The following is a 26,431-nucleotide window of genomic DNA, read 5'->3' as shown; positions in this document are numbered from 1 at the left end:
TCTCTCAGGAGCTGACTCATTATTTCAATCAAAAATTCATGGTCTTGGTCTCTCTTGTGAGCTAACACTGATCAAGTGTTTCGATTAGAATTGTCAAACTTGGTCATTTTTAGCGTACAAACCCTATGAGGTGAATCTTTATAACTCGACGCATGCCAATACCGGTAGATGTGCACATGGCCGTGCCACGCACGTGCCGAGCGCATTTTCAGAGTGGCCCGGCCACGCGTGTATCTCCCGGTACGGGCAGAAGTGCCGGGTTCCTAAAAAAAAAGGGGCAGGCCGGGGGCTGGGGGCCAGCCGGGACAGCCCTATGAGGAGCTTACTTCTGCTCATAAGAGCAGATAAGTTTTAAAACAAAAAAGGTTAGGTGAGTTTGGGGGGGTTAGGGTCAGAGCAGAGAGGGGAAAAGGGAGGGAAGATAGGTAGGGGGTTAGGGAACTGGGCAAGACTCAGCTGCATCGCTGCACGCTTTTAAATAAAATCCCCCCCCTCCCCTTGCGTGTGCGGGTGGCCATCCACGTGCATGCGCATGCCAATATATAAAATCAGGCACAGGTGCACGTGGGTATTGGATTTTAAAACGTGCGCGTTGCCGTGTGTATGTTATAAAATCGGCACATCCATGTGCACGGGCCAGGAGCTGCGCGCACATGGATGCCCGCGCATCCTTTTTAAACATCTACCTTTATGGTTTTAAGTGTTTACATTCTTAAAGAGACAGCAAATATATGAAAGAATATCAGAGGGCAACTGCTCCCATCAAACACTCATTGCTGTTTCTTTAAGAATGCAAATGCTTGAAGACATAGGCTTTGTATGCTAAGAAGGTACATGTATTTAGGGATATGGTACACCAGGGCATAAAAGAAATAGGACAGTTGATGAATTTTAAGAACATGTTTTTATTCACATTTACACAATACAGAGTAAATTTGGTTTGCTAAATAAATCTCTTTTCATTTTCTGAATTCAGATATTCTTTGTTTAACCTTGCTGAAAAAATGCCAGAACTCTTTAGATAACAAACTGTAGATTTCATATTTAGGATACTGCTGCGTGGGAACGATTCCCGCTCTACATCAAAGAAACATAGAAATTATGGCAAAAAAGGACCAATGGTCCATCCAGTCTGCCCAGCAAGCCTCCCATGGTAGTATCTACTGCGTCATGCAGGTTACCCCTCTGCTTATGGACTTGGCCATAGAAACAATCCTGTGTCTTTTCCTTAATGTCTGTGCATCTGGACCCCAGACTGTAAAAACGTCATGGCTCGTGCTGGTTGTCTCTGAATCCAAAAATCCTCTTTCCCTCCATCCCCCCCCCCTCCTTTGAAGCAGAGAGTGATATTGCAGTTGCAGCATCATGGCTTATTGGTTAAGGGTAGTTATCCTATACCTTCTGTTAAGAGTAGTAATTGCTCCTTGTGCAGATTACCTCCCTGCTTATCAGTTCCCCAGACCGTGAAAGTCAGGGCCTCGTTGATTGTGGTTGAATCAAATTTCCCCTTTCCCCTGCCATTGAAGCAGAGAGCAATGTACAAGTGTTGTAGAGATCCTTGCAATGTTGGTCTTGGCATCTATCAGGAGAATGTGGCAAGAAAGAGTAAATGAAGAGATTTCCCTAAAATAAGTGGGATGGTTTTAATACAAGCTCATAAAAATCACTGTGGATAAGAGAATAAATGAAATGCTGTCAGGGAGAGAGAATTAACAGTTGTTAGGTCAATCAGATTACTGGACTTTGTATGGGCAGGGGTAGCTCAAGGCAATCTGCTGCCTGAGGAAAGGGATAAGATGGTGCTCCTCACCCTTCCCTCTCACCAAGTCGCAGTACAGGTCAAATCATCAAGAGGCCCAGAGGTGGGTTCCCAGGGGCAGATTGTGGGAAAATAGTGGCCCGGGTGATTTTTCTCCATACTGGCCCATGGGTACCCAATTACATATACAATGTAATTTACATATATATGTACACACCCCTATATTTCGGCATGGTCCTCCCGTATCAACACAGTACTATTTGCCAAAACTCAAAGAATAACAACCCCACCTATGAAAAAGAATACCACAAATATTTCACCAGAATCTAATATATCAATACACCTCCTATCAGGAAAACAGAACAGGTCAAGCTACTACAGATTCCTACTGAGAAACCACATGCTAAAAGAATGCTTCATCCCAGTTTTGCATGCAGAACACAAACTCTCACCAAATACAGAATAAAGCCACATAAAGTATAAATAGAAATGTGCAGACAAAAACTAAACCGTAAAACGTATCACGCCAGACTCTATAAAGTGCAACAATGGAAAAACAAAAATGTCACCATTCGTCATGAAACAATCAATAAAATCAAGATATATAAATCATGAATCATAATTATAACATTGTACTAATAAAATAATTTCAAAACAACTGATGAATAGAATATCTAATAATTAAAGACTCAAGCAAATTTTGAAACCTTTACCAAACACCAATAAAATATTTCAAACAGCAGACACATCTCATACTACCCAATAATTAAAATGGTAGTCAATCAATCCAGCAGTTCTCCTACTCCTTTCCCTTGCAGGCCACACCAGAAGCAGCAGTAGCTGCTGAAGCTGTCCTCACGGTCCTCTTCCTTAGGGACCACAATCAGTCTCTTCTCTCTCTCTCTCACACACACACACACACTCCAGTCATACCCTCAAGACCAGTTTCTGTCTCTCACACACCAATCATCTTCCCAACCAGTCTCTCTCTCTCACACACACACACACACACAAGCACACACATACCAGTCATCTCCCTGATCAGTCTCACACATACACACGACACCTCTCTGGCCAGTCTCTCAATCACACAATGCTCTCGTTCCCTCTTACACACAGGATTTCAATCACACACATGTTCTATCTCACTTACAAACAGGCTCAATCACACACATGCCCTCTCTCACAGCCACAAGCCAGCCAAAAACATGCTCCATCTCTCTTGCACACACACAACACAAGCACCCTCCCTGTCTCACATACACATTGCACTCTCACAGAAGCACCTTGCTTTCAGACTTGCAGCATTTTTCACTTTTACTAAAAGTGAAAGTGATGATCCCAATCCTTAAATAAGAAAACAACATTCCTATCAGAAGGCGAAATGACACCCTTCCTTCAGGTTCTGTCCTCCCAAGGGACAGCCACCCACACCGTACAGCTTCTCTTGTTTTACACTTTCAGGCAATAAAGCAAGTGTCTTTCTTCAAACTATCAGTCATATGATTATTCATGTGGGAGATATGGAACCGAAAGACATCCTTAGTCAACTTCCCTTTTAAATGGGAAGATTCCAGTCTTAGTCATTTAAAAATATACATTTTCTAAAGGCTTAAAAAAAAATAGCAAAACCGTTTCAGATTGAAACTATTCTAGTCTTCATGCTTAAATTATGCTTCAAAAAAACCCACCAAACCCCACCTTAAATTTGTGATTTTGCTGAGATGAACATTTTAAATATTTAAATTTTTTTTTTGCTTTAGTATTTGGCTCTACCCACTTTGCTAAATTTTATTTTCCAGAAGAGGGATGCTTAAAATTCAGTAATTTAATCTTTCATCTAACTTTTCGAAAGTTGCGCTACCAGCACAAAAGTTGAGGTATATGTATTATCACATTTCCTTTTTTTTAAACTGGCAGATTCCTTTCTCACATACATAACACACACACACACACACAAACACACACACAGACAGAGAAGCACCGTTCCTTTCTCACATACACACAGAAGCACCCTTCAGATCTAAGGCCCTCAGCTGAACAGCTGGTCTCCGGTGGCGGTTAGCAGCACCGGTGTTCACTTCTTCGGCCCCCACCGGCCTTGATTTTAATTTCTTTGGCCCCGAAGGCTGGCGGGGGCCGAATAAATTAAAATTGAGGCCGGTGGTGGAGGCGGCCAAAGAAAAGAAGATGGGCGCATCCCAGCCAGCCTCAAGCGGAGACTGGCTGGGCGGCGCCCATCTTCTTTTCTTTGGCCTCCGCCGGCCTCGATTTTAATTTCTTCGGCCCCCGCCGGCTTGGTCTCCGGCAGGGGCTGGCTGGGAGGCTCCCATCTTCATTTCTTCAGCCCCCGCCGGCTTGGCCTCTGGTGGGGGCTAGCTGGGAGGCACTGAGGCTGGGCTGAGGTAGAGCCACGCGGTCAAGACCACGTGACCAACTAGACCGGCCCACCGGGGGAAGCCTGATCCCCCGATAGGCCAATCCGCCCCTGTGGGTTCCCCTTGCAGTCTGGATCTTTTGGTGATTTAAAATACTGCAGAAGGGAGAAAGCAGGGAACAGAGTTCCCAAAGGAGCAGCAGATAGAGTATTAGTGATCATGGGCCCAATATTCAATGCGCGTTCAGCGTTATTTAGCCGGATAAGTGGGACTTATGCGGCTAACCACTGAATATGCGCCTATGATTAGTGGCTGCCGTTTAGCTGTATATGTCCCATATATGTCCAAAGGTTATAAGCACAAAAAGTAGGCATGTACTGGGCAGATCAGGGGCAGAGCGAGTTAGCCATATAACTTATATGGCTAACTACCAATATTCGGAGTTAGCTGCATAAGTTTACATTTAAGTTTAGATGCTCCATAGAGCAGGTCTAAACAGCCAGGCAGACTTATCTGGTTAAGTGCGCACATATATGCATATGTTCAGTGACTTTGCTGTGCCACTGAATATACATAGTAACTTAGCCAGATTAGTCATATCTGGCTAAGTTACTTAACTGGCCAGTGCTGAATATTGGGCCAACCCTGCCATATTCCCTGGAACCCTAACACCTGACTCCCACCTTTCCCTACCATTTTCCCACTGGAAAAAGTGGGAGTTGGGTGAATGGTGTGTGTGTGTTGGGGGGGGGGGGGTGTGCAATGTGTGGCACACTCTGTCTGGGCCAGTGCAAGGGAATTAGGCAGCCTAGGCAAACTTTACAGCCTTGCACATGGCCCTCACCATACACAATTAAATATTATGCATGTATAACAGATTTTTCATGAAAAGGGACATTAAAAGTACAGTCTTCTGAGGTAAAAATATAACAGTCATATTATTTTTACATGCACTGCTCTGATGCCAATCAGAAAACCCTGCAAAAAAGATACTTGGAACCAATACGGTGTTAAGCCTTTTGTAACATGGATTGGGTGATGGCTTGGCCCTCAGAAACCATGAATAAACTGAATTACAATTACATTACAGTAAACCTCCCATACAAAAACAGCACTAACTGCCAGGACACAAACAGCAACAAACTTACCTATGAAAAGGCAACACTGCAAATATTACATTAGGCCCCAAAATACTATTACATCTTTCATTGGAAAATAGACCAAGCTAAGCTGCTATAGATCACTACTTGCCAGCAGTATATCTTACCTCGGTCATACATTCAGAACACAGACAGACCACCACTAAATACAGCATAAAGATATCATAAAGTATAAATAGAAATATGCAGACAAAAACTGAACTGAAAACTGCAAGAAACCAGACACTGTATGCAATGCAACAATGGAAAAACAGAAACATCACCATTTCTCATAAAACAATAATAACAATCAAAGAGCCCGATATTCAAAAGCTACTTAAGTTCTATTTATCTGATTATCTGGCTAAATGGTGGTTGCTGAATATCTGGCTATTATCACTTAGCTGGTAAGTCATTTATCTAGTTAAGAAGATAGCCAGATATCTCAGGGTTGGGCAATGGATGTAAAGGCAGGGTGATACTTATCTGGTTAACTTAGCCAGATAAGTGCTGATATTCGAACATCTGGTTAATTTAACCAGATAAGTTAAACCTGCCATAGAACTTATCCAGCTAAATAGAGATTTGTATATTGATGTTCAGAAGCATAGCTGGATAAGTCTTACATTGCTAACTTAAAAAGATGGATATTTTTGAATTTTGAAGCCAAGAAATATAACACATCAATCAAAAAGTAAAACCATACTAATAAAAAGAATATTTCAGAACACTGAGAAATAGAACATCATTCAACAATTAAACATAAAGGGGCATATTTTAATGCATATGCGCGGGTGTACATTTGTGTGCGCAACCCGGCGCGCACAAATGTACGCCCGATTTTATAACATGCGCATGCAGCCGTGCGCATGTTATAAAATCAGGGGTTGGCGCGCGCAAGGGGGTGCACACTAGTGCAAATTGCACGCGCCGAGCCCTCGGGGAGCCCCGCTGGCTTTTCCTGTTCCCCCCCACCTTCCCCTCCTTTCCCCTCCCTGTCCTGCCCCCCAGCCCTAAAGAATACCCCCCATACCTTTGTTTTGGAAGTTATGTATCGTGCGTGCGCCGGCCGACTCGTGGCGCGCGATCCCCCTGTGCCAGAGTCCTCAGCCACACCTCCCGGACCTCCCCGGACCACCCAGCCATGCCCCCGGACCACCCCACCCTGCCCCGCCCATAGCCCCACCCCGTCCCACCCTCTGCCCCCCCATTCAGAAAAGCCCTGGGACATACGCGCGTCCCGGGGCTTTAAGCACACCGCCGGGCCTTTTGAAAATAGGCCTGGTGCGCGTAACCCCCCTACACACGTAAATCCTTGAAAATCTGCCCCAAAAATTCTTAAAAAGTTCTCAAAAACCAATAAACATGTGGATAAAGGTGAACCGGTAGATATAGTATACTTGGATTTTCAGAAGGCTTTTGACAAAGTTCCTCATGAGAGGCTTCTAGGAAAAGTAAAAAGTCATGGGATAGGTGGCGATGTCCTTTCGTGGATTGCAAACTGGCTAAAAGACAGGAAACAGAGAGTAGGATTAAATGGGCAATTTTCTCAGTGGAAGGGAGTGGACAGTGGAGTGCCTCAGGGATCTGTATTGGGACCCTTACTTTTCAATATATTTATAAATGATCTGGAAAGAAATACGACGACTGAGATAATCAAATTTGCAGATGACACAAAATTGTTCAGAGTAGTTAAATCACAAGCAGATTGTGATAAATTGCAGGAAGACCTTGTGAGACTCGAAAACTGGGCATCCAAATGGCAGATGAAATTTAATGTGGATAAGTGCAAGGTGATGCATATAGGGAAAAATAACCCATGCTATAATTACACAATGTTGGGTTCCATATTAGGTGCTACAACCCAAGAAAGAGATCTAGGTGTCATAGTGGATAACACATTGAAATCGTCGGTACAGTGTGCTGCGGCAGTTAAAAAAGCAAACAGAATGTTGGGAATTATTAGAAAGGGAATGGTGAATAAAACGGAAAATGTCATAATGCCTCTGTATCGCTCCATGGTGAGACCGCACCTTGAATACTGTGTACAATTCTGGTCGCCGCATCTCAAAAAAGATATAATTGCGATGGAGAAGGTACAGAGAAGGGCTACCAAAATGATAAGGGGAATGGAACAACTCCCCTATGAAGAAAGACTAAAGAGGTTAGGACTTTTCAGCTTGGAGAAGAGACGACTGAGGGGGGATATGATAGAGGTGTTTAAAATCATGAGAGGTCTAGAACGGGTAGATGTGAATCGGTTATTTACTCTTTCGGATAGTAGAAAGACTAGGGAGCACTCCATGAAGTTAGCATGGGGTACATTTAAAACTAATCGGAGAAAGTTCTTTTTTACTCAACGCACAATTAAACTCTGGAATTTGTTGCCAGAGGATGTGGTTAGTGCAGTTAGTATAGCTGTGTTTAAAAAAGGATTGGATGAGTTCTTGGAGGAGAAGTCCATTACCTGCTATTAAGTTCACTTAGAGAATAGCCACTGCCATTAGCAATGGTAACATGGAATAGACTTAGTTTTTGGGTACTTGCCAGGTTCTTATGGCCTGGATTGGCCACTGTTGGAAACAGGAAGCTGGGCTTGATGGACCCTTGGTCTGACCCAGTATGGCATTTTCTTATGTTCTTATGTAATAACATTTTTCAAAACAGAAGACAATCACTCACTCTTCTTTTCCTCTGAAATGCACAAGCAGCAGCAGCCTTTGCCTTTAGTCCATACAGCCAATGGGACTCCTTTTCTTTCTTCTTGGGGCGTGGATTGATGCTCTCCTGCTCCTTTCTTCTGGCCACACAGGCCGACGCTGCTCTTACTTCTTCTGGCGTGGCAATTGCACCTCCTTCTTCCCATCTGGGCAGGCTCACCTTCCTCTTCTGAGCCCACACAGGTGAGAAAAACAAGGAGGCACCATCACTGCAGTCCTGCCACTGCTATGCCACCCCCAAAACTCTAGTGCCCTAGGCAGCCATGCACTCTCTTCCACTTGCTCCACATACATTCTTACTCCCTCGTTACTTCCCACACTTCCCCTGTTTCCTCTCACTCCCCTTCTCTTTCCTCCTCTCTCACTCACACCACTTAATTTTCCTGCCTTTCTCACTCATCCCCCTTCCCTTCACGCTCTCACTCACCTTCCTTTCCTTCTCACTAAACTATCCTCTTCCCCTTCTTCCCTCCCCTTCTCACCCCTCCCCTTTCACTCACCCCCTCACTTCACTCAACCCTCTTACCTCCACTTTCACTTAAAACCTTTTCCTCCCCTTTTACTTACTCATTCACTCCTTTCTCTCCCTTCTTGCTCACCAACTCCTTCCCTCCCCTTTAATTCACCCCTTGACTCACTCATGCACTCACCTATTCATACCTCTCTTCTCACTCACGCTCCCTTCCAGTCTCTTCCCTTCCCTTCTTTCTTGCTCAGGCCTTTCCTTCTCACTCACACACCCCATTCCCTCCCCTCTCTTCCCTTCCCTTTGCCTTGCCTTCTTTATTATTTAGCCCCCTTCCCCCCCTCACTAGATCTTTTTTTTCTTCCTGCTGGTATGGTGTGGAAACCCCACCAGCATGATGTCATCAGCGGTGCCAACACGAGTCTCTTCTTCTGTCCCATGGGCACATTATTGGCCTGTACCACTGTGGGGCGTTTCTTCCAGCCCTCAGTGTGTGGAAACCCTGCGGGCATATTATTAATAAATACAAGTATTGCAGTAAGATGAGATGGCCACCACAGGAGCATTTTGAAGGGGGGCATTTTTTTGCCACACCAACAATTTTGCTGCCTGAGGTGGCCGCATTACTCTGCCCAATGATATTTATTTATTTATAGCTTTTATATACCGAGGTTCAATTAACAGGATTAATTATCACTACGGTTTACATTACAACCAGCAAAAAACAACAGTGACACTGTCTTGTCTTACATTGAACAGGGTAGAGAAACCTGGATAACATAACTAGGGTGAAAGCAGGTATAGCAACATGGGTAGACATAACTTGGGCGAAAGCTGGGAACTTATATTGGGAAGGGCGATGCTAACCTCCTTATGGAGACAGTAACATGATGATACGGACTGATAGAACTGCCCCTGTGTATGAGTCTGTGGTAATCTAACATTTGTCTGAAATTCTTCTTCTTCAAAGATTCCTTCATCCATTCGTTCCTTGTGCCTTGGGATATAGAGATTCTGGATGGAGGTTTTCAACTGAATGAATACAATTTTAAAAGTACAGGGTCCATTGCCAGTGCGAACAAGTCTGCTCCCTGTGTTCAGAAGATTTCATGCTGAGGTCAGACTCACACTGAAGTGACATTAGGGTTTAATCTCATTTCTTTTTTTTTTCTCAAATGCAGCCCATGTGCTTTCCAGGGTTCTTGTCCAGAGGGAAGAAATGCATGTGCCAAAGCACAATTGGTGGGAAACAATGCAATATCATTTATCATTCTGCTTCGTTATGAACCAGTCCAAATGCAGTTTTGCGGTTCCCATAATTTATCTTTACGTTCAAAAATCAAAACAGTTCTATGCACTGCATCCAAAACATAGGAGAAAATCTTCACCACTAATCACCTTCTACAAAGGCTTACAAAATAAACAAACTGAAAGTAATTCCCAGTCTCAGCCTTGGAGGTGCGGTACAGGCTCAGTGAACAAAGTACAGAGGTCTTCTACTGGCACTTAACAGTTTCCACCTCTTTACCATGTAGGATGTCAAATCCATAAGCTGGTTATCTTGATATCCATGCAACGCTTGCGGGTCACTTCCTTCATCCCAAGTGAGCTACACAACGGTAGGATCATCAGATTTCTGGAATCAGGAGAGAAACATTCCAACCATCCCTTATATTGGAATCTGGCTCCAGTAGCTGGCCTCAACCTGTAGAATGGCAGGCAAGAAGACGACACTACAGTTAGTACAAGAGAACTGAATTGAGATAATCAGTTTCTTCCCAAGGATACAATTCTGCAGCTCTTCACTGTCCCAGTTGTTTCCAATCTCCTCTGCATCCTAGGGGCAAATTCCAGCAGGGAGCTCCTCACTCCTTCCGGACACAGAGCAAACCCTATATCCCTCCGTGGCCCTCGTGCTCCCTGTTAGGCACACATCACAGGGCTGATTCAGAGAATGGATCCATGACCATATTATGTATTTATTTATTTGTTGTATACCGTCATTCGGTAGAGCCATCATAACGGTTTACAAAAATATACATTTTTCTTAGCAGTTGTGTAACATAAAAAACAATGTGAACGTTATACATATATATTAGTAAGGACAACAAGGGCTTTACACCAAAATATCTATATACTGTCCCAGTGTTAAACAGAATGTGTAGTGGTGACCTGTGAGATGTATGATTTATTCCTGCTGGTCTTTCATACAAGGAGGAATTTCTCTGTTTGTGACGTCCTGCTCATGAGTGATGTCCTTGTCAGCTGTGAAAAGAACATTCAATAGTACAGATCGTATCTATCTAATATACTCTGCTTTACATAACTCCTGTCTCAAGCACTGCAGAAATATTAAGAATCTGATTTCCACGCAGTGAGATTGTGAGAAATGCTGTGCTGTCATTGCACGTGCAGAGGAAAAAACCTACTAGCACAGTTATCAGTGCTAATGGCATGAATCGGATGACGTTGTGTTTCTGGGTGTGCATTTGCCAGTTGCAGGAATAGCTTTTTCAGTGCCTCCTGTTTTCACTGGTATACAAAGTTTTAGAAGTCATCTGCTTCAGCGATAAAATGTGGCATTTATTATTGATGTTGATGTGCTGAATTCGAATATGACAATTAAACCAGCTGATTGGCTACTGAATCCATGGTATTTAAGGTTTTTATATTTTACATCTATGTCTATTGCGTAGGTAATGCATAGATAGTGGAGTTTTAATCATAAATTGCATTTCACCTGTCCTGTTTATATAACACTTTAAACATTAAATCAGCAAAAGGATTATAGAAATAAAATTTACTATGAAACAAAGGCCAAAAACTATTGGGGTAGATTTTAAAAAGCATTTACTCGAGCAAAACTGGTTTTTGCTCGAGTAAATACACTTTACTCAAGTAAGTGGGCTTTTCAAAATTGCTACAATATATGCCATTGAATTGTCCATAGGATTTACTCAAGTAAGTGCACTTTACTCGAGTAAATAGCTTTTGAAAATTGCTATGATAGTATGTCACATTTACATGCGTAACTCCTTTGAAAATGACCCCCATTATGTATATATATGTGTACATAGTTTGATCCTTATTCACTGGCTCCTCGACTCTTCTTGGTCTGTCTCTTGTCACTGTCCAGCAATAGTCTGCAATGTCCTGGTGAAATCGCTGGCCATTGCTCACTGCTCCGCAGTTTGGTGGAAAAAATTCTAGATGAGAGTGCAAAACATGCTGCAGCCAAGGCTTTTGTATGACTTAAGGAGGTTTCCCATCAACTCCTTGTAGTTGTCTGCTTTGTTTCTGAGAAAAACTGGAAATGTTTCCATGTCGTACTGTCCAATCCTAGTCATAGATTTATTTATAGATTCAGTCAAAGATGTATATTAGTCATTTCTGGTTTAATTTGAGATCCTTTCTCTTCTTAACTCACTTATCTTTACCAATTTCCCAAGTCAGAGGTTATATAAACTGCTCCAGTAGCTTATCCTGAAAACTAAAGCCAATCAATCATTTTAAGCATCATTTTTGTTCTCAGTGACCCAGATTTAGTAAAGTTTGACTACATACATTTCGGAAGCGTTTTGGCTGCAGACCAGTGTTTCCTAAAGCAAGTGCAACAGCTGGACTGAAGGGAATTGAAACATCCAAATTTAACCATAAGAAATGGGGAGCCAATTAGCAATTTCACTTCTGCAGTTGACGTTTACAAAAAATGCAGGATAGGTTAAAGGATTTAAAATAAAATACTGAAACCTGATTATTTTCAGTGCCAAAATCCATTTTTGATTACTTTTTTTCTGGAAAACAAAATGCTGATAGCATATAATTAGAAATAAGCTTGATTAAACTAGAGTTGGGATTAATCCCAGTATATCAATGTTTTAGTAAAACAAATTATTTTAGGTCAGTTTTAGTTGTATTGTTGGTTTGGGGAGTACTGGCTCTCTGTTTACAGCTGATAGAGGAGTGACTGCCATAGTCAGCTGGCACTGTGGCCACCGATTGGGCTGAGGTGGCTATGGGGACAGTGATGGGCAGAGAACACAATAGCAGCCGGGAGAAGCACTGACCACCTGCCAGTTCCCTGGACTCATGGCTTCTCTCCCAGTTTGAGCTGGCAGGGCAGAAGTAACCAGCTTGATTCACTGCCTTAAATACCCTCCCGCCCAACATCCCTTCTGCAAATCAGAGTGGGAGGCAGGTCAGCTGCTCTATCCCTTCCCTACTACTAACGACTCCCTGTACCGTAAGGAGGGATGATGGATTGTAGCAGATAAACCAAGCGCTTTACGAAAGCCCTGCTGCTTTCGCAAAAGGGTGTTGAACTGGGACCCTAAAGTTTGGCACTTTCCAGCTGGAACCTGACTTTGACGTCCCAAATCTGGGGAGATATCAGGCCAACGTATCTGCGCTGATTTTTCTATGCAGATTTTTTTGGGCACGCGGTGACAAAACCCAGCAGCCGTGGGGGATGGAATAACAGCCGCGTATGCTAATTAGATACATGCAAAAAAAAAATCAGCGTACACCAAACAAATGCGCCTAATTTGCGCACTAATGCGCATTCATGGCCCCATGCAGTAAATCGCGCAGACATCTGCGCAGAAGCCTGCACGGACACCCATTGGCATGTGAACACCTGCAATTGATGCTTGGGGTGAAAGCCTTTCTTTTAAAAAAAAAAAAAAACAAAAACGAATACATTAGTGGTCCGGAAGTTGATGAGAAGGTGGGTAAAGCAATATCTCATCCCTTCATGATTGGACTCTGACTGCCAGCAGGAGCGTGAAATGCAGATCGGTGATTCCACCTCATTGAGAAGCTGCCTTCTCTCTACCAGATCCGTCTGCCGCTTGGCTGACCCACAAAAGTATCAAAATACCAGTCTCCACGCTGGCGCTTTCACTTCTGCCCTGACCCAGGCGCTTAAAAACCCACATTAGAAAACCTGCACTGACCTGATCTCCCTGCCAGCGTGGCTCGCTGCAATGCACATGATTAGATCATTGCCGCCCTTGTGTGCCACTCGCGTGCATGCACTCCAGCAGATCCCCTTGCAGGTTTTTGAAACGGGTTTATGCGCGCATTTTTCCTGGGGTATTTTTTTTACATACCCGCATGAGACTAACGAGGGGGAAAACCGCCGCAAGTATGCGCCAAACCCGGTGGCAGCTTCAGCGCCATTTATTACTTTGGCCTCCATCATAAGCACATAATAATGCCAAGAAGGCCGAATAAATGCAAGAGAGAGCATTTAGAGTTGGTGAAGGAGAAACTAGAAGTGGTATGAAGAAGCTTTTCTTTTATTTTTTTTGTTTGGGGGGGGGGGAGGGGAGGGGTGTTGTAACGTCCACTCATACTTTTGTTCATTTTAAAGCCCTGAGGTCTGCTTCCTGTACAGTTGTGTGTGTGTGTGGGGGGGGGGGGGGGGTGTCCCGTCCCCCCATTACCCTTGCTGTTTTAGTCTCTCTCTTCCCTACAAGATATTGTCCCATACACTTCAATGCCATTGCCCATTTTAAGCTGAATTAGTCTAGAGTTCTGTCTTCCCGGTGTTGAATCTGGAGAGCAGGCTTTCTTCCTAATTGCAGTCTGTTTTTACACTTATTTATTTGCTTTTACAGGAACTATGAAGTACAACCGTGCTGCTGCCTGCAATTCCTTCTTCTCCCTGTTGATTGCACACGCCCTCTCTTTGGGTAAGTTGCTCTTTGCATTCTTACTTGGCCCTCCTCCTCCCTAGAGCTTAGTCATATGGCAGTTGAGTAGAGGAAAACATGAAACCTGCTAGTCCTATATTAGTGGTAATTTGTTTTTAACATATTTTACAGTTATATTCAGTCATGCAGGGACACGCTCACTGACTGTTTCATTGCTTAAGTGCTGCAATTTCTGTTGTGGCTTAGCCCTTTAAAGGACAGTGAGGCTAAATAAATGTAGGCTGCAAAAGTTCAGAGCCGGTGTGATTCTTGGCCACACGACTGCTTCGGGTATCCAGAGCAAGGGCCTCTGCGCTGTACACAGCTATTGTGATCTTCACTTCAGACTGCTTAACAAGCTCTCGTGTCTGCACAGTTGCACCTGGAGGAATTAAGGAAGCACACACACACCACCCGATCTGGGCGAACTTAAACATTCCCCTGCCAAACATTTGGGAAGACGGATCCACATTTCAGAGCCAAGGGGACTTGCCTATGGAAGGCTAAAGGTTCTGTCTGCAGCGCTCCACCTTTCCCCGGTCTTCACACCACATGGGGCTGCGTGTGCAGAGAGGAGAAACCTGTGCCGCTAGAGAGCTTCCTACGTAGGTTGTGCAAACAGTGTAACCGGGGGAACTGCAGAGCACAAAGCAACCGGAGTCACTAACCAGCCTTGTGCTATGGCAACACACACCTCCGAGAGGCAGCTCCTGAACCGTTTGCAAGCAGGGCATGAGGAAGTTGCCAAGAGGAGCAAAGTGGGAGATTTTATCCAGGCCTTGTATCAAAGGATAACAAATTCCGGGCAACTGAATGCTGCCCTATTGGCATACTGGCAAAAGCTGCCCGGCATTGCTCTGGTCCGTAACAGAATTTAAAAACAAAACAAAAGTGAAATAGATAAATATTGTTTCATTCTGTTAGGTCAGTGGTTCCCAACCTGGGGTCTTCCAGAAGGGATGCCAGAAAGTTTAGCTTAGGGAGAAAAATCAACGGGCTGCTGCCGCCTGTGATTAGTTGAGCTGCCACTCTCGGCCAGGAGAGTGAGAGTGGGGCCTATTAAGGCCCCAAAGATCTCACCCCACGTGGCTGCAGACCAGGAAGAGGAGGGAGAAAGACGGGGGCTGCTCGCGCCTATTAGAAGCCTCAAACCCCCACTGCCGCATGTTTAGCGGAGGTGCGGAAGAGAGGGACCGATTGTAGCCCTCGAGAATCGAAGCCCACTGCTGCACTGTGCTAGGATGTGGAGAGGAGAGGAGCCTGCTGCAACAGTCAGGACCTTTGCAGCCTCTGCCGCACACGGCGGAAAGCGGAGGAAATCTGGGCCATGACGGCGGTAAGAAACATTTCCCAGTACTGGCACGAACTCTGCCACCGGCCTGATAAACAGAGAGGAGAGCTGCACCAGAAAAGTGAATCCAATGGCTCAAAGGAGGAAATACGACTGAGGGTGACAGTATGAGGGGAAAGACAGGAGGGAGAAGGACTGAGACAAGAATAAGGAGTGGAGGATAAAGAGGGAGACAGGAATCCAGGAGTGACCTGGCTAAGGCGTGTGAGAGTGGATGGCAGCCTATCAGGGGCATAGAAGGAGAGGACAGCCCCCCCCCCCCCCCAGGGAATCATGCTGGACGGAGAGAGAGGGAGGGAGAGAGGACCATCATGGTCCAGGAGGCAGGAAGGCGAAGGCGACCGCCAGGCATCAAGGAAGAGAGAGGGTGAGACAATAGCCAGGTGTGGATATCACATTAAACCCACGAGTTATTTAGGAGGACACACGGACAGAGATGGAGATCTCATTAGTCTTCCCGTTGAAAAGCAGGCCTATTGGTTTGCTTTTCCTAAAATCTAAACTATTTAGTGATTTTTCTGTATTGTGCTTGTAAAGGGTCATAAAAGAAGACAGTAAAGTATAAAAGAAAAGCAGGCTTAAATGTGGTCAGTTTTCAGGGAGGGTAAGTTTAAAAACTTTTTATGTCGATAATACCCATGTAAAAAGGACCTTTCCAAAATAAACTTTCCCTGCTACTAAGGGTGAAAAGTAAGAACAGCATGAGGACTTTTACTTGTGGTGGTGGTGGTGGGGATTTAATTTTGAGATCCTCGCGCATATACAGCTACAAAAGTATTATCTTTCCACCACTGGCCCGAGTTTTCGAAAGGAAACTCCCCAGGATACTGAAGAGCTAGTAGCAGAAGAACATTTGGGGCCTTTTAGTGAGTGGCATTTTATCCTCCAGTGAGGAGGCAGATGATACTGACCAGACTGAGAGCACCCGCCAGGAAGAGCAAGCAGTGCAGTTAGAGAGCATGAGTGATGCCCCCAGCCTTTTACCTCCCAGTCCTTCCTCATCCCCAGTGACGGCAGCACTGGGGATGAGGAGATCACGTGAGACATCTGTGGTGAGGAAGCACTTTAATATGAAGGAGAACCGCGTTTTGCTCAGGTCCTGGGGCATTTTACAAATGCTGGTTTGTAGCATCACTCTCAAAGACACCACCCACTAGCACTAGCATTAGGGGAGGGTGCCAGTTCTAGCCTGCTGCCATTCAAACCAGCAGGAGTAGCAGTAAAACCGTAGGAAAGGGGAAGACTTTCTCCATGCTGACACCACGACCCCTTCCATCAGTCAGGTGCCAGGCCAGCAGCCCCCAGCCAGACGACAGCAGCAGCAGCAAGCCACCATAGAGCAGATGGCTGTTCTGTAGCACTATCCCGGGGCAAGAGATAGGCAGCGTCAAAAGTTACTTCTGACTTCTCATACGAAGACCTCAGGCAGGCATTCATGTGATTAAGAAAGTATCTGTGAATGTTGATGTTTTGTTTTTGGTTGATGATGTTGTCTTTTTCAAATATTTATTGTTTAGTTTGATTCTGTTCTGGTGATTATTATATATGGTTTTTTTTTTTGTTTGCTGCCTAGATCTTTTGCTTATAAATAATATTAATTAATTAATTAATTAAAGGTGCATCGGGGAAATGATTACCCTGGATAACCAACCCCTGCAGATGGTGGCTGCTGTAGCTCTCAGCCCCCAATTACAAAGTACTTTTCAGATCTACTTTCAGAAGCATGTTTTCCCCATCCTTTACAATCAGTGCTATAGTTGCATGCAGACACAGCCAAAGTTCTGTCAAATTTTTGAAAGACTACATGTGCAAAATTTTTCTTTTTGTGCAAATTTTTATAAGCCAAGTTCAAATTTGTGTACTGCAAGCCAGGATAATGCAAATAATATCAGGATTTCTCGTGTGTGCTATGTTTTCCTGTATGTACAAGGATCACAACCTGTATGTACACACACACACATGCGCACAGCTTAGAAAGATCAGTAAGCACAGCTGGCCAAGTCAGAGAGGAGTAGCATGCATTTCACCACTGACATCTGGACCAGCATGACCGCTGCATATGCTTACCTCTCCCCGATGGCACACTGGTGGGAGCTGGCTGAGGCAGGGGCAGGCAGCAGCTCTAAGGAGTGACCGAGCATAAAGGTGTGGGTGAGCTGCGCTGCACACTCAGGTTATGGGTACCACCCATACCGCTTGCAAAATACTAACAGCAATAAGAAAGAGGGCTGAGAGCCATACTAGACAAGCAGGACTGTTCTTTCAATTTTTTGGGTAAATGGTGCAAATATGATAAGAGCAGTGGAAGATTGAGGCTATCAGGGATCCATTATTTTGCACATTTGCTGCATCTGGTAATAAGGAATGCTTTGGGTCTGGGGGTCAAGTGTCACAACTGGGGGACTGGGTGGATACATGGATTTCCCCCACAGGGACAGTACAGGATTTCAAGGCAGGATAGAACAGGGTCTTCTGCCTGACCAGCCACATCCCTCTTGGGTTGAGCCCGCAGGTTCTGATGGTCAGCAGGAGTTTGGCAGGAGCTGGAGACAAGCTGGGTCTAGAGGCAGGCAGGCGCTGGAGACAAGGCAGTGGTGAGACAGGAACTGGAGATAAACGTGGAACTGGAGGCACAGGCTGGAACCAGAGGCAGGCAGGGGCTGGAGACGAAGGCTGGAACAGGAGGCAAGGCCTGAAACTGGAGACAGGGACTGGAACTGGAGGCCCACAGGGAGCAGGGGCTACAGGGAGGACTTGTAGGACAAGACAAGGACTGGATAAGACAAGGACTGGACAGGACAAGACTAGGACTGGACAGGACCACAAGAACAGGGGAAAGAATATACACCATAGGCTAACAGGAACTATGCAAAGCAAGGAACATATAAGAGAAGGCAAGGGATAAACAGACAAGGAGGCCTAGGCAGGCCACAAGGCAAGGCAATATGAGACAAGAAGGCTTGAAAGCAAAAGAACAAGACAGGAAGGCCAAGGAGACCACAAGGCAAGGCGAAACAAGAGGGCTACAGGGTTTTAGAGATGTGAATCGGAACCGGAATCGGTTCGGATTCCAGTTCTGATTCACATGTGGGTTTTTTTCATCGGGCCCGATAGCAGTTTTGTTTATCAGCTGCGCCCGAGCCGATAAACAAAAAACCCACCCCGACCCTTTAAAACTAATCCCTTTGCTTCCCCCACCCTCCCGACCCCGCCATCTTTAAAAATGGCGCGGGCCATCCAGTGCTCCTACCATGTGACAGGGGCCGGCCAATGACACGGATACCCTGTCACATGGTAAGGGCAAAGGGCCATCGGCGCCATTTTGATTAGTGGCAGCCGATGGCCTGGGAGCGGGAGATCGCTCCTGGGACCCCCACTGGACCACCAGGTACCTGCAAAATGTTTTTTGGGGGGTCAGGAGGGTGGGCGAAGCAAAGGGATTAGTTTTAAAGGGTCGGGGTGGGTGTAGGGGTTATTTTTGTGTGCCGTTTTTCCCACCCTCCCCCAAAACGATAAGAGAACCCCCACGATCAATATCGTGGGGTTTTCCTATCATTTCGGGGGAGCCCCCGATTTCTGACGATTTTGAAAATACCGACGATATTTTCAATCGTCCAAAGCCCGATTTACATCCCTACAGGGTTTACATAGTAGCAAGGCAAAGTGGACCAATACAAAGTGCCAAGGTGACTCAATGAAGAGGCACCGAGTTGTGAGAGAGGCAGGGCTAAATAGGGCTGGTCTTGCTGAGTCATGGGATCATCAAGGAGGTGGTTAGAATGGGTGGAAGCATGACTTCATGAGGACCTCTGCTGGCGGGGAGGCTGCCTAGCAGCCAGAATCATTACACCAAGAACTTTGGAGGTCAATATTCAAACCTGGCTGTTTAAATTACTTAGCCAGATTGTACTTATCTGACTAAGTTACAAGGTACATTCAGCGGCATGACTGGTTAAGTAGTGATAGTATGTTAAAAAAGAAAGATGGCCTGAATCCATGCCCCCAACTCAATGTTAAAAAAGTAGCCTGCCGGTCTGATACCCCTCTCCAGATATTAAAAAATAAAAGCATTAGGTGTTGGCGACAGCCTCCCCCTCCTCCTGCCACCTATCCCAGTTAGGAATTGTCTCACATGAAGGCCCCATCCTCATTCTCCCTCCACCTGGTATCTTTGAGAACCCCCCTTTAGCTCCGGGATCACAGTATTGCTCTGGTGTTGGGGGGAGCAAAGGAGAGAGAGGATGGAGCCTTCATTTCAGAAAATTCCTAACTGGGAATCTTTAATAATACCTGGAAGGGTTTGGGGGCTGAAGGGGGGGGGGGGGGAGGGGCGGGTGTCTTGGCCTGGCAGGCTACTTGTTTAACATTGAGTGGGGGGCATGGATTCAGACTGCCAGGCCCATGTACCACCTTTTTTTTTCTTAGTAGACTAAAGCTACTTAACTGGCTATATTCTTTTGAATACATTTTAGCTAACTTTTAGCTGGATAAGTGCTGAGGATATTCAAAACTCAGCATTTAGCCAGACACCATATGTATTATCTGGCTAAATGCCTTTGAATGTTACCATCTTTGTGCATCAAGTTAGGTGACGGTTTAGCTTGCTCTTTACAATTTGAAGCAATGCGTGCTAAAAAAAACCAATCAGGTCGATACTCTAAGGCCGCGGTAGAAACAGTGCGGCAGTGCCGGGCGCACCCTCGTTCCCCGCACACACAGTTCTCTTCACCTACCGCTCGATACTCTCTTCAAATTGCATGCAAATTCATGCCGCGTCTGCCAAGCGTTAGGCAAGCGTTAGGCCCGCGCAACCCATTTTACTGTATAAGGCGCTAATACAGCGCCTATACAGTATCCTGGGTGCGCTGGTACCTGTCATTTCAAATGTCATTTGAAATGACATTTGAAATGACAGGCACCAGGAAGTGGATGGTTCCCCCCCCTCCCGAAGCAAGGCGCAGGGCGAAAATTAAAATGGGAATAAAGTGTAAAAAATGGGGGTAAAACCAAAGGGAGTAAAATGTAAAAAACCATGGACGACCTCCATATTAACATTGCAGCGTAAGTTGTTTATATATATATATGTATAAATACCTGTCACTTTCCTGTCACTTTCCGAATCCCCCAGGCATGCGGTCATCAAGGCGGCGGCGGTGGGAGCCGGCGGGCGGGTGGGCGCGCGTTGGATCCAGGCGGCGGTGGGAGCCGGCGGGCGGGTGGGCGCGTCTTCGATCCAGGCCGCGGCCGGGTGGGCGTGCATTCATCCAGGCAGAGGGAGCCGGCGGCGAAAGCAGGCCGCTTTTGCCGCCGGCTCCCTCTGCCTGGATGAATGCACCACCCACCCGGCCACCTTGAGCGCCGAAATCGCACGGGCATTCATTCACTGCCGGTGGGGGCCGTGCATTCATCCAGGCAGAGGGAGCCGGCGGCGAAAGCGGCCTCCGGAGGCCGCTTTCGCCGCCGGCTCCCTCTGCCTGGATGAATGCACGCCCACCCGGCCGCGGCCTGGATCGAAGACGCGCCCACCCGCCCGCCGGCTCCCACCGCCGCCTGGATCCAACGCGCGCCCACCCGCCCGCCGGCTCCCACCGCCGCCGCCTCGATGACCGCACGCCTGGGGGATTCGGAAAGTGACAGGTATTTATACATATATATAAACAACTTACGCTGCAATGTTAATATGGAGGTCGTCCATGGTTTTTTACACTTTACTCCCTTTGGTTTTACCCCCATTTTTTACACTTTATTCCCATTTTAATTTTCGAACACCACACTAACACCAAGCAGAGGGTGGCGGTAAACTAACAGGTTAAGGACGCGGCAAAATAGCGGGTTACAAAGGAGATAATCTGAGCGCGCGTCACAGTATTGGAGGGGAATAGCTAATTCCTTCATTATACAGCTAATTCGTTCATTTACATATCATATACATGCTGGGTGCGGAAAGGGTTATGTGTCTGTTTTAAGAAGCGCTAAGGACGCGTGAAACTGGAGACTGTATCGCTGGATTGCCTTACGCGTCCGAATTGTGCGCTCACAGCGGGTTACAGACGGGAAATCTTCAACCGCACGTTACAGTATCGATCTGAATGTTAGCACACGTTTCAGTGCATAGGCACCTTAGGAGCCACTGCAGTTTTTATTTATGAGATCTGGACAACGAACTGGAGAACACACAGAAAGAGGATACCACTCAGAAGTGGTTTTACTTACAAAATTAATCTGGAAATATAAACACCAGAACAAACTGAATGCTGAAGAACAAACAAATAGATTAACTATCCTCTTATCCTCTAGATCTAGGACCTCTGCTGCCTGACCTGTTAATTGACTTAACAAAAGAGAAGATGAAGTGTATTTTGGGCAGGTTCGCTGGCAAGCATTGTCCTGCAGAGGACCTAGGTGTGATTCTATGGCCAAGCCTCCCCCCTCTCCCTGGTCCAGCCAGGAATAGGGATGCTGTAAAGGTGGCATTCACAACCTCTGATGGCTAGGAGTCCAAGCCACTATGCAATGATGACACCTAGTGACCAGATGTTGAGTTTTGTACAGATACCTGGTGTATGCCCTGCCCCCACCCCACCAAGGATTGTTATGCCAATGACTGGGATAAGTGTGTTGGGAAGGAGGATATAAGTAAGGGGAAAACTCCCCGGGTAGTTGCAAATGAAGTTTCATGGTGTTGTATACCGGTGGAGGCTGGTTTTACTTGAGTTGGAATCCCAAAAGTAGAAGGCAAAAAAAAAACAAAACCAGAAGAGAGAGTAGTCACAGTCTGTTTTATCTATCAACCTAATGGGAAATGTAACAGGCAGGATCACAATATAACCTGGCAAACTGTTCGTCTCAGTCCTGCCTCTCTGATAGGTATTCAGTGGGGAAGAGGTGTGATCTCTGCCTCTGTTCTTTACTTACTGCTTCAAAACCAGTTCAGGATTCCTGACTAGGGGAAAGCAGGGCTAGGTTTTTGTAGACGCCTAATAGGCATGTGCCAAAGGTAGGGCATTTTTTGGGGGCAGCATGGTTCCTACCCTTCTCCCGCCCCTTTCCCCTCACCTGCACAGACCTCCAATTATTCCCTAGACGTCCAAACCTTTCCCTGCTGCCACTGCTGCTCCCAGGGGACTCTCCACCCCAGCGATAGTAGAATCAGACCACATTGAACATGGGTATCAGGTCAGCTGGTACTGACAGTGCCCACCTTCTGCAAGGAAAGGCTCGAGGGGGAGCGATGCCCATGAGTATGGACTGTGCTCACTGCTGGCTGACAACACTGTCACTGGAGTGGAGCCCCCTGTGGTTTGGAGGTCTGACAGGAGGAAATGGATTGGAGGCCTTTGCGGCACAGCAACAGGGCTGATGATATTGCCAAATGGGCAGGGTTACCAAAACCCATCACCAGGGAGAAGAGGCAACTCCTTCTCTGCACTTCCTGACTTACACCAAACCAAACGGGAATACGAAACAGCTGTTGTACCTGCTCGGCCCTAGAAACTATGCTTGAGCCTCCTTCTTTTTTGTCCAACTTCCTCACTGGCTGTTTGGGTAGACTCTTTTGTCAGCATGAGGGCAAGGGACCATCAGACTGGTCTCTGCTCACAGCAGTCTCAAGGCTCATATAAAAGTTCGAACCTGGAGTGGAGCAGGAACCCAACCCGTATCACTTTGGAACAGAGTGGAGTGTTTTTTCCCAACCACAGAAAGCAAATGGTAGCACCAATGGATTTGGAGTTAAGACTGAGACAGAAAAAGTCTGCAACATTGTCCGTTTCTACAGCCATCCCAGCTCACTGAGAGTTCTGTCAATTATTTGGATCCCAGGCATGCCGGTGTTTGTAGTAATATGTATCGTCTGTCTGCAGGGACCTGAACCAAAGAATACTAAATACAGTATGGGCTGCGTTGAACTTTACAGTTATTATGAAAGCATTGCTAGCAGCAAAAGTCAGTTGCCATGGTTATATCCAAATGTATGTTAAGAGTATAACTATGAGATTTCATTGTTTGAAAACTGACAACCCCTTTAATATATGAATAAATCACTTTGGGCCACACTCCAGCTTTGTTTGAAAAATCACCCAATTCTGAATGCCAGAAACCTAACTATAATAACAATGTATCTTTGAAGAAAAAACATAATCCTCCTTACTATAGAAATTCTGATGTTACTAAGACTTAAAAAAATTGCAGATAAAAAAATGTATATTTTAGTTATGCTGTCCATGCTCCAGCGGCCATGTTCTTAATGAGACTGGTAGGTGGCGTTATATGGGCATCACTAGAAAAGTGGTATAGGAACAGGGAGGATGTTAGGGTACGCTGCCTCCTGCTGTCTGAATAAGGGAGATATTGGGGAGTGGACAGGGATAAAATACCAAGGGTATCTTCATTCAAAGATCAGGCTGTTAGGAGGTACGCAAGGGATTGTGCAATTCCAGAGGGTGATTCTTCATTCACAGATCATGGTGTTAGGAGTTAGGCAAGAGATTGTAGGTTTCAGCAGGCAGAAAAGAATCAGTCCAAGAATCGATCCCTGCAGAACCTCATTCCTTCCCGCAGGGCCGGTGCATGGGTATTAGGTACCTTTGGTAACCATCAGTCTTCCACCCCCTTCTGAGACTTACCTACTGGCAGCACCTCCTGGGCTCTTCAGCCACCAGCAGGGTAGGCTCCGTTGGTTGTCCTGGGCCTCTTTTCATGATTTTGACAACTGCCTAGTTCACCTAATGGAAGCACCAGTCTTGCCCTCATGTGACAGGAGCAAAGGAGTGCTTAAGGCCAGTGGGCGCCATTTTGGAAATAACATTGGTCCCAGAGCATAGGGGGTGCTGCGGCCTTCTACACTTGACCACCATGGCATTAAGGTAAGTGTACCGGGGGAGTGGGGGGCAGGTGTGCGAGGATCCAAAATCAAAAAGGGATCCTGTATTTATTTTTTTTTTTTACAATGGGGAGAGATTCCAGGACAGGGAATAGAGCTAACTTCCAGGAAATTCTTTTTACTTTTGGAAAATCCTTCCACATTAGAGGTGGCCAGTGGGATGTCAGGGGAATCTCAATAGACCCTCATTGATTTTACATTTCTGGAGGGAAGCATTGGGGGGCCGCACTGGAATGTGGGGTGCCATCAAATGGTGCGCAAGGGGGTCAACTAAGCCATGGTATTTTCTCATGGCTTAGTAAATAGAACACTATGTATGTTATAATGTGGAAATTTCCAGCAAGGCAAGGTTCCAAGAGTGTGGAGTTGTTTCTGATCGATGTCCATCACCTACAGCATAGGTCACTTTCCAAATTTGATAAATGATGACTCTATGAATCAGTAGGGGGGGGGGACTCCTCCCTCTGTCCTTATTCAGGCACAAAATGTAACCCTTTTTTCTTCAGGGTCTTCCCTGAAATAGGAAAGGGGCTAACTTCAAGTACTGCAAGCAAAACCAACTTGCTTCAGTCCTAGAGTCAGGATGCTTCCGGAATAGCACAATGCTGCAAGGCCACTCACAGTTTCTCAATAGAATCTACACACAAAGAGTGCTGTTCCAAAACAAAAAACTACAGTACAAAACAGAAAAAGACAGATTTAAAGGTTCAACAGTCCATAAGAACAAAAAATGCAGATTCAGGTGGTCTCACATGGGGTAGTAGGGTGATTTTTCTGAAGCAACTGAGGCCTGCAGTACTAGAGCAGTTGCATGGCACACATATGGGCATATAGCGCATTAAGGGCGTTGCCCAGGATGTGGTCTGGTGGCTGGGTATGAGCAAGGATATTAAGGAACTGGTAGGGAATTGTCCTTACTGTCAGGGTTTGCAATATACACCAGCCTCTGTGCCAGTGTGCTCATGGGAATGGTGAGACAGATCATGGGTGAAATGCGGATTTAGCTGGGCTATTCTGTGATAAACCACTATTGATCCTTATGGCTGCTCCATTACCTATGAGGCCACTATATCTCAGCTTCAATAAATTTCTTCCACATGTGAGTTTTTATTTATTTATTTATTTATTTATTTATTTATTTATTTATTTATATATATTCTGCTTTTCAGGCATTTTCAAAGCAGATTACATGCAGATATTTCCCTGTCCCCAAAAGGCTCAGAATCTAGGTTTTTTGTAGCTGAGGCAATGGAGGGTGAAGGAACTTGCTCAAGGTCATACAGAGCAGCAGCAGCAGGATTTAAACCCCGGTTACCCTGTTTGTAGCCCACTGCTCTAACTCTAGGCTACTCCCCCACAGACTAGCTGAGCTAGGCTGTCTGACCTGGATAGCCTGGTTCTGTTCAAGGACCATTAACTAGTTCATCAAGAATCAGTATAGTGGCGAGGCCCAGCTCAAGATCCTTCTCTAACCTGCTAACATCACTTCAGGGCAGCTGCAAAATTCTGTGACTCCAGGAAGCATTACTGCTAAAAGAGGAAGCCATTTCAGAGTCTGTAACCTCTCCTCAGGGGAGGGGACACATTTCCCAATCCTGGGAGCACCGGTCACTGACACAGGTGGGAAAAGATCATAGATTCTGTGGATTGGGATGGGGTTGAAGGAATACTCTGCAGGGTCGCTAAGAAGGTTTCACAGTCTATAAAATTAAACAGTCCTCTCTAGAAAATGTGTGATCCAAATAGAAAGAAAGTTTATGGAAAGGCAAGAAATGTTTCCAGAATTTACAGGGAAAGTAGTGGAGGGCCAGGGATTAGCATGGTTCTGCACCAAGTCTCACGACTCTTTCATGGTTTTCGTGTCAGGCAGAGCTAGAGCCACCAGTTTCTGAACTGGCGAGTAGGTCCTCTGACCACAGACTGTTAAGAAAATGGACAGTTGTTGGTCCTCTTCAGTGATTTCATTTATGAATTGGCTTTGCTGATTACATTACTGATGACATCACACACTTCGAGCACAAATCCCCGTGTGCTCAGGCTT

At 45.6% G+C, this 26,431-nt stretch overlaps 1 protein-coding gene across 1 annotated transcript in view; it reads left to right on the top strand.

The window, feature by feature from the left end:
- The window catches only part of CDH23 (cadherin related 23), a 1,814,588-nt gene that overhangs the window by 11,251 nt on the left and 1,776,906 nt on the right, over positions 1-26,431 (top strand). The window contains exon 2 of the mRNA XM_029608940.1: positions 14,084-14,158. Within this exon, the coding sequence (XP_029464800.1) occupies positions 14,089-14,158 (70 nt within the window). The 5' untranslated portion in view covers positions 14,084-14,088. The remainder of the gene's footprint in view (positions 1-14,083; positions 14,159-26,431) is intronic.

This window comes from Rhinatrema bivittatum, chromosome 7 (assembly GCF_901001135.1).
Source record: "Rhinatrema bivittatum chromosome 7, aRhiBiv1.1, whole genome shotgun sequence".
Taxonomy (NCBI): domain Eukaryota; kingdom Metazoa; phylum Chordata; class Amphibia; order Gymnophiona; family Rhinatrematidae; genus Rhinatrema; species Rhinatrema bivittatum.
This window is presented reverse-complemented; position numbering and strand designations above follow the sequence as displayed.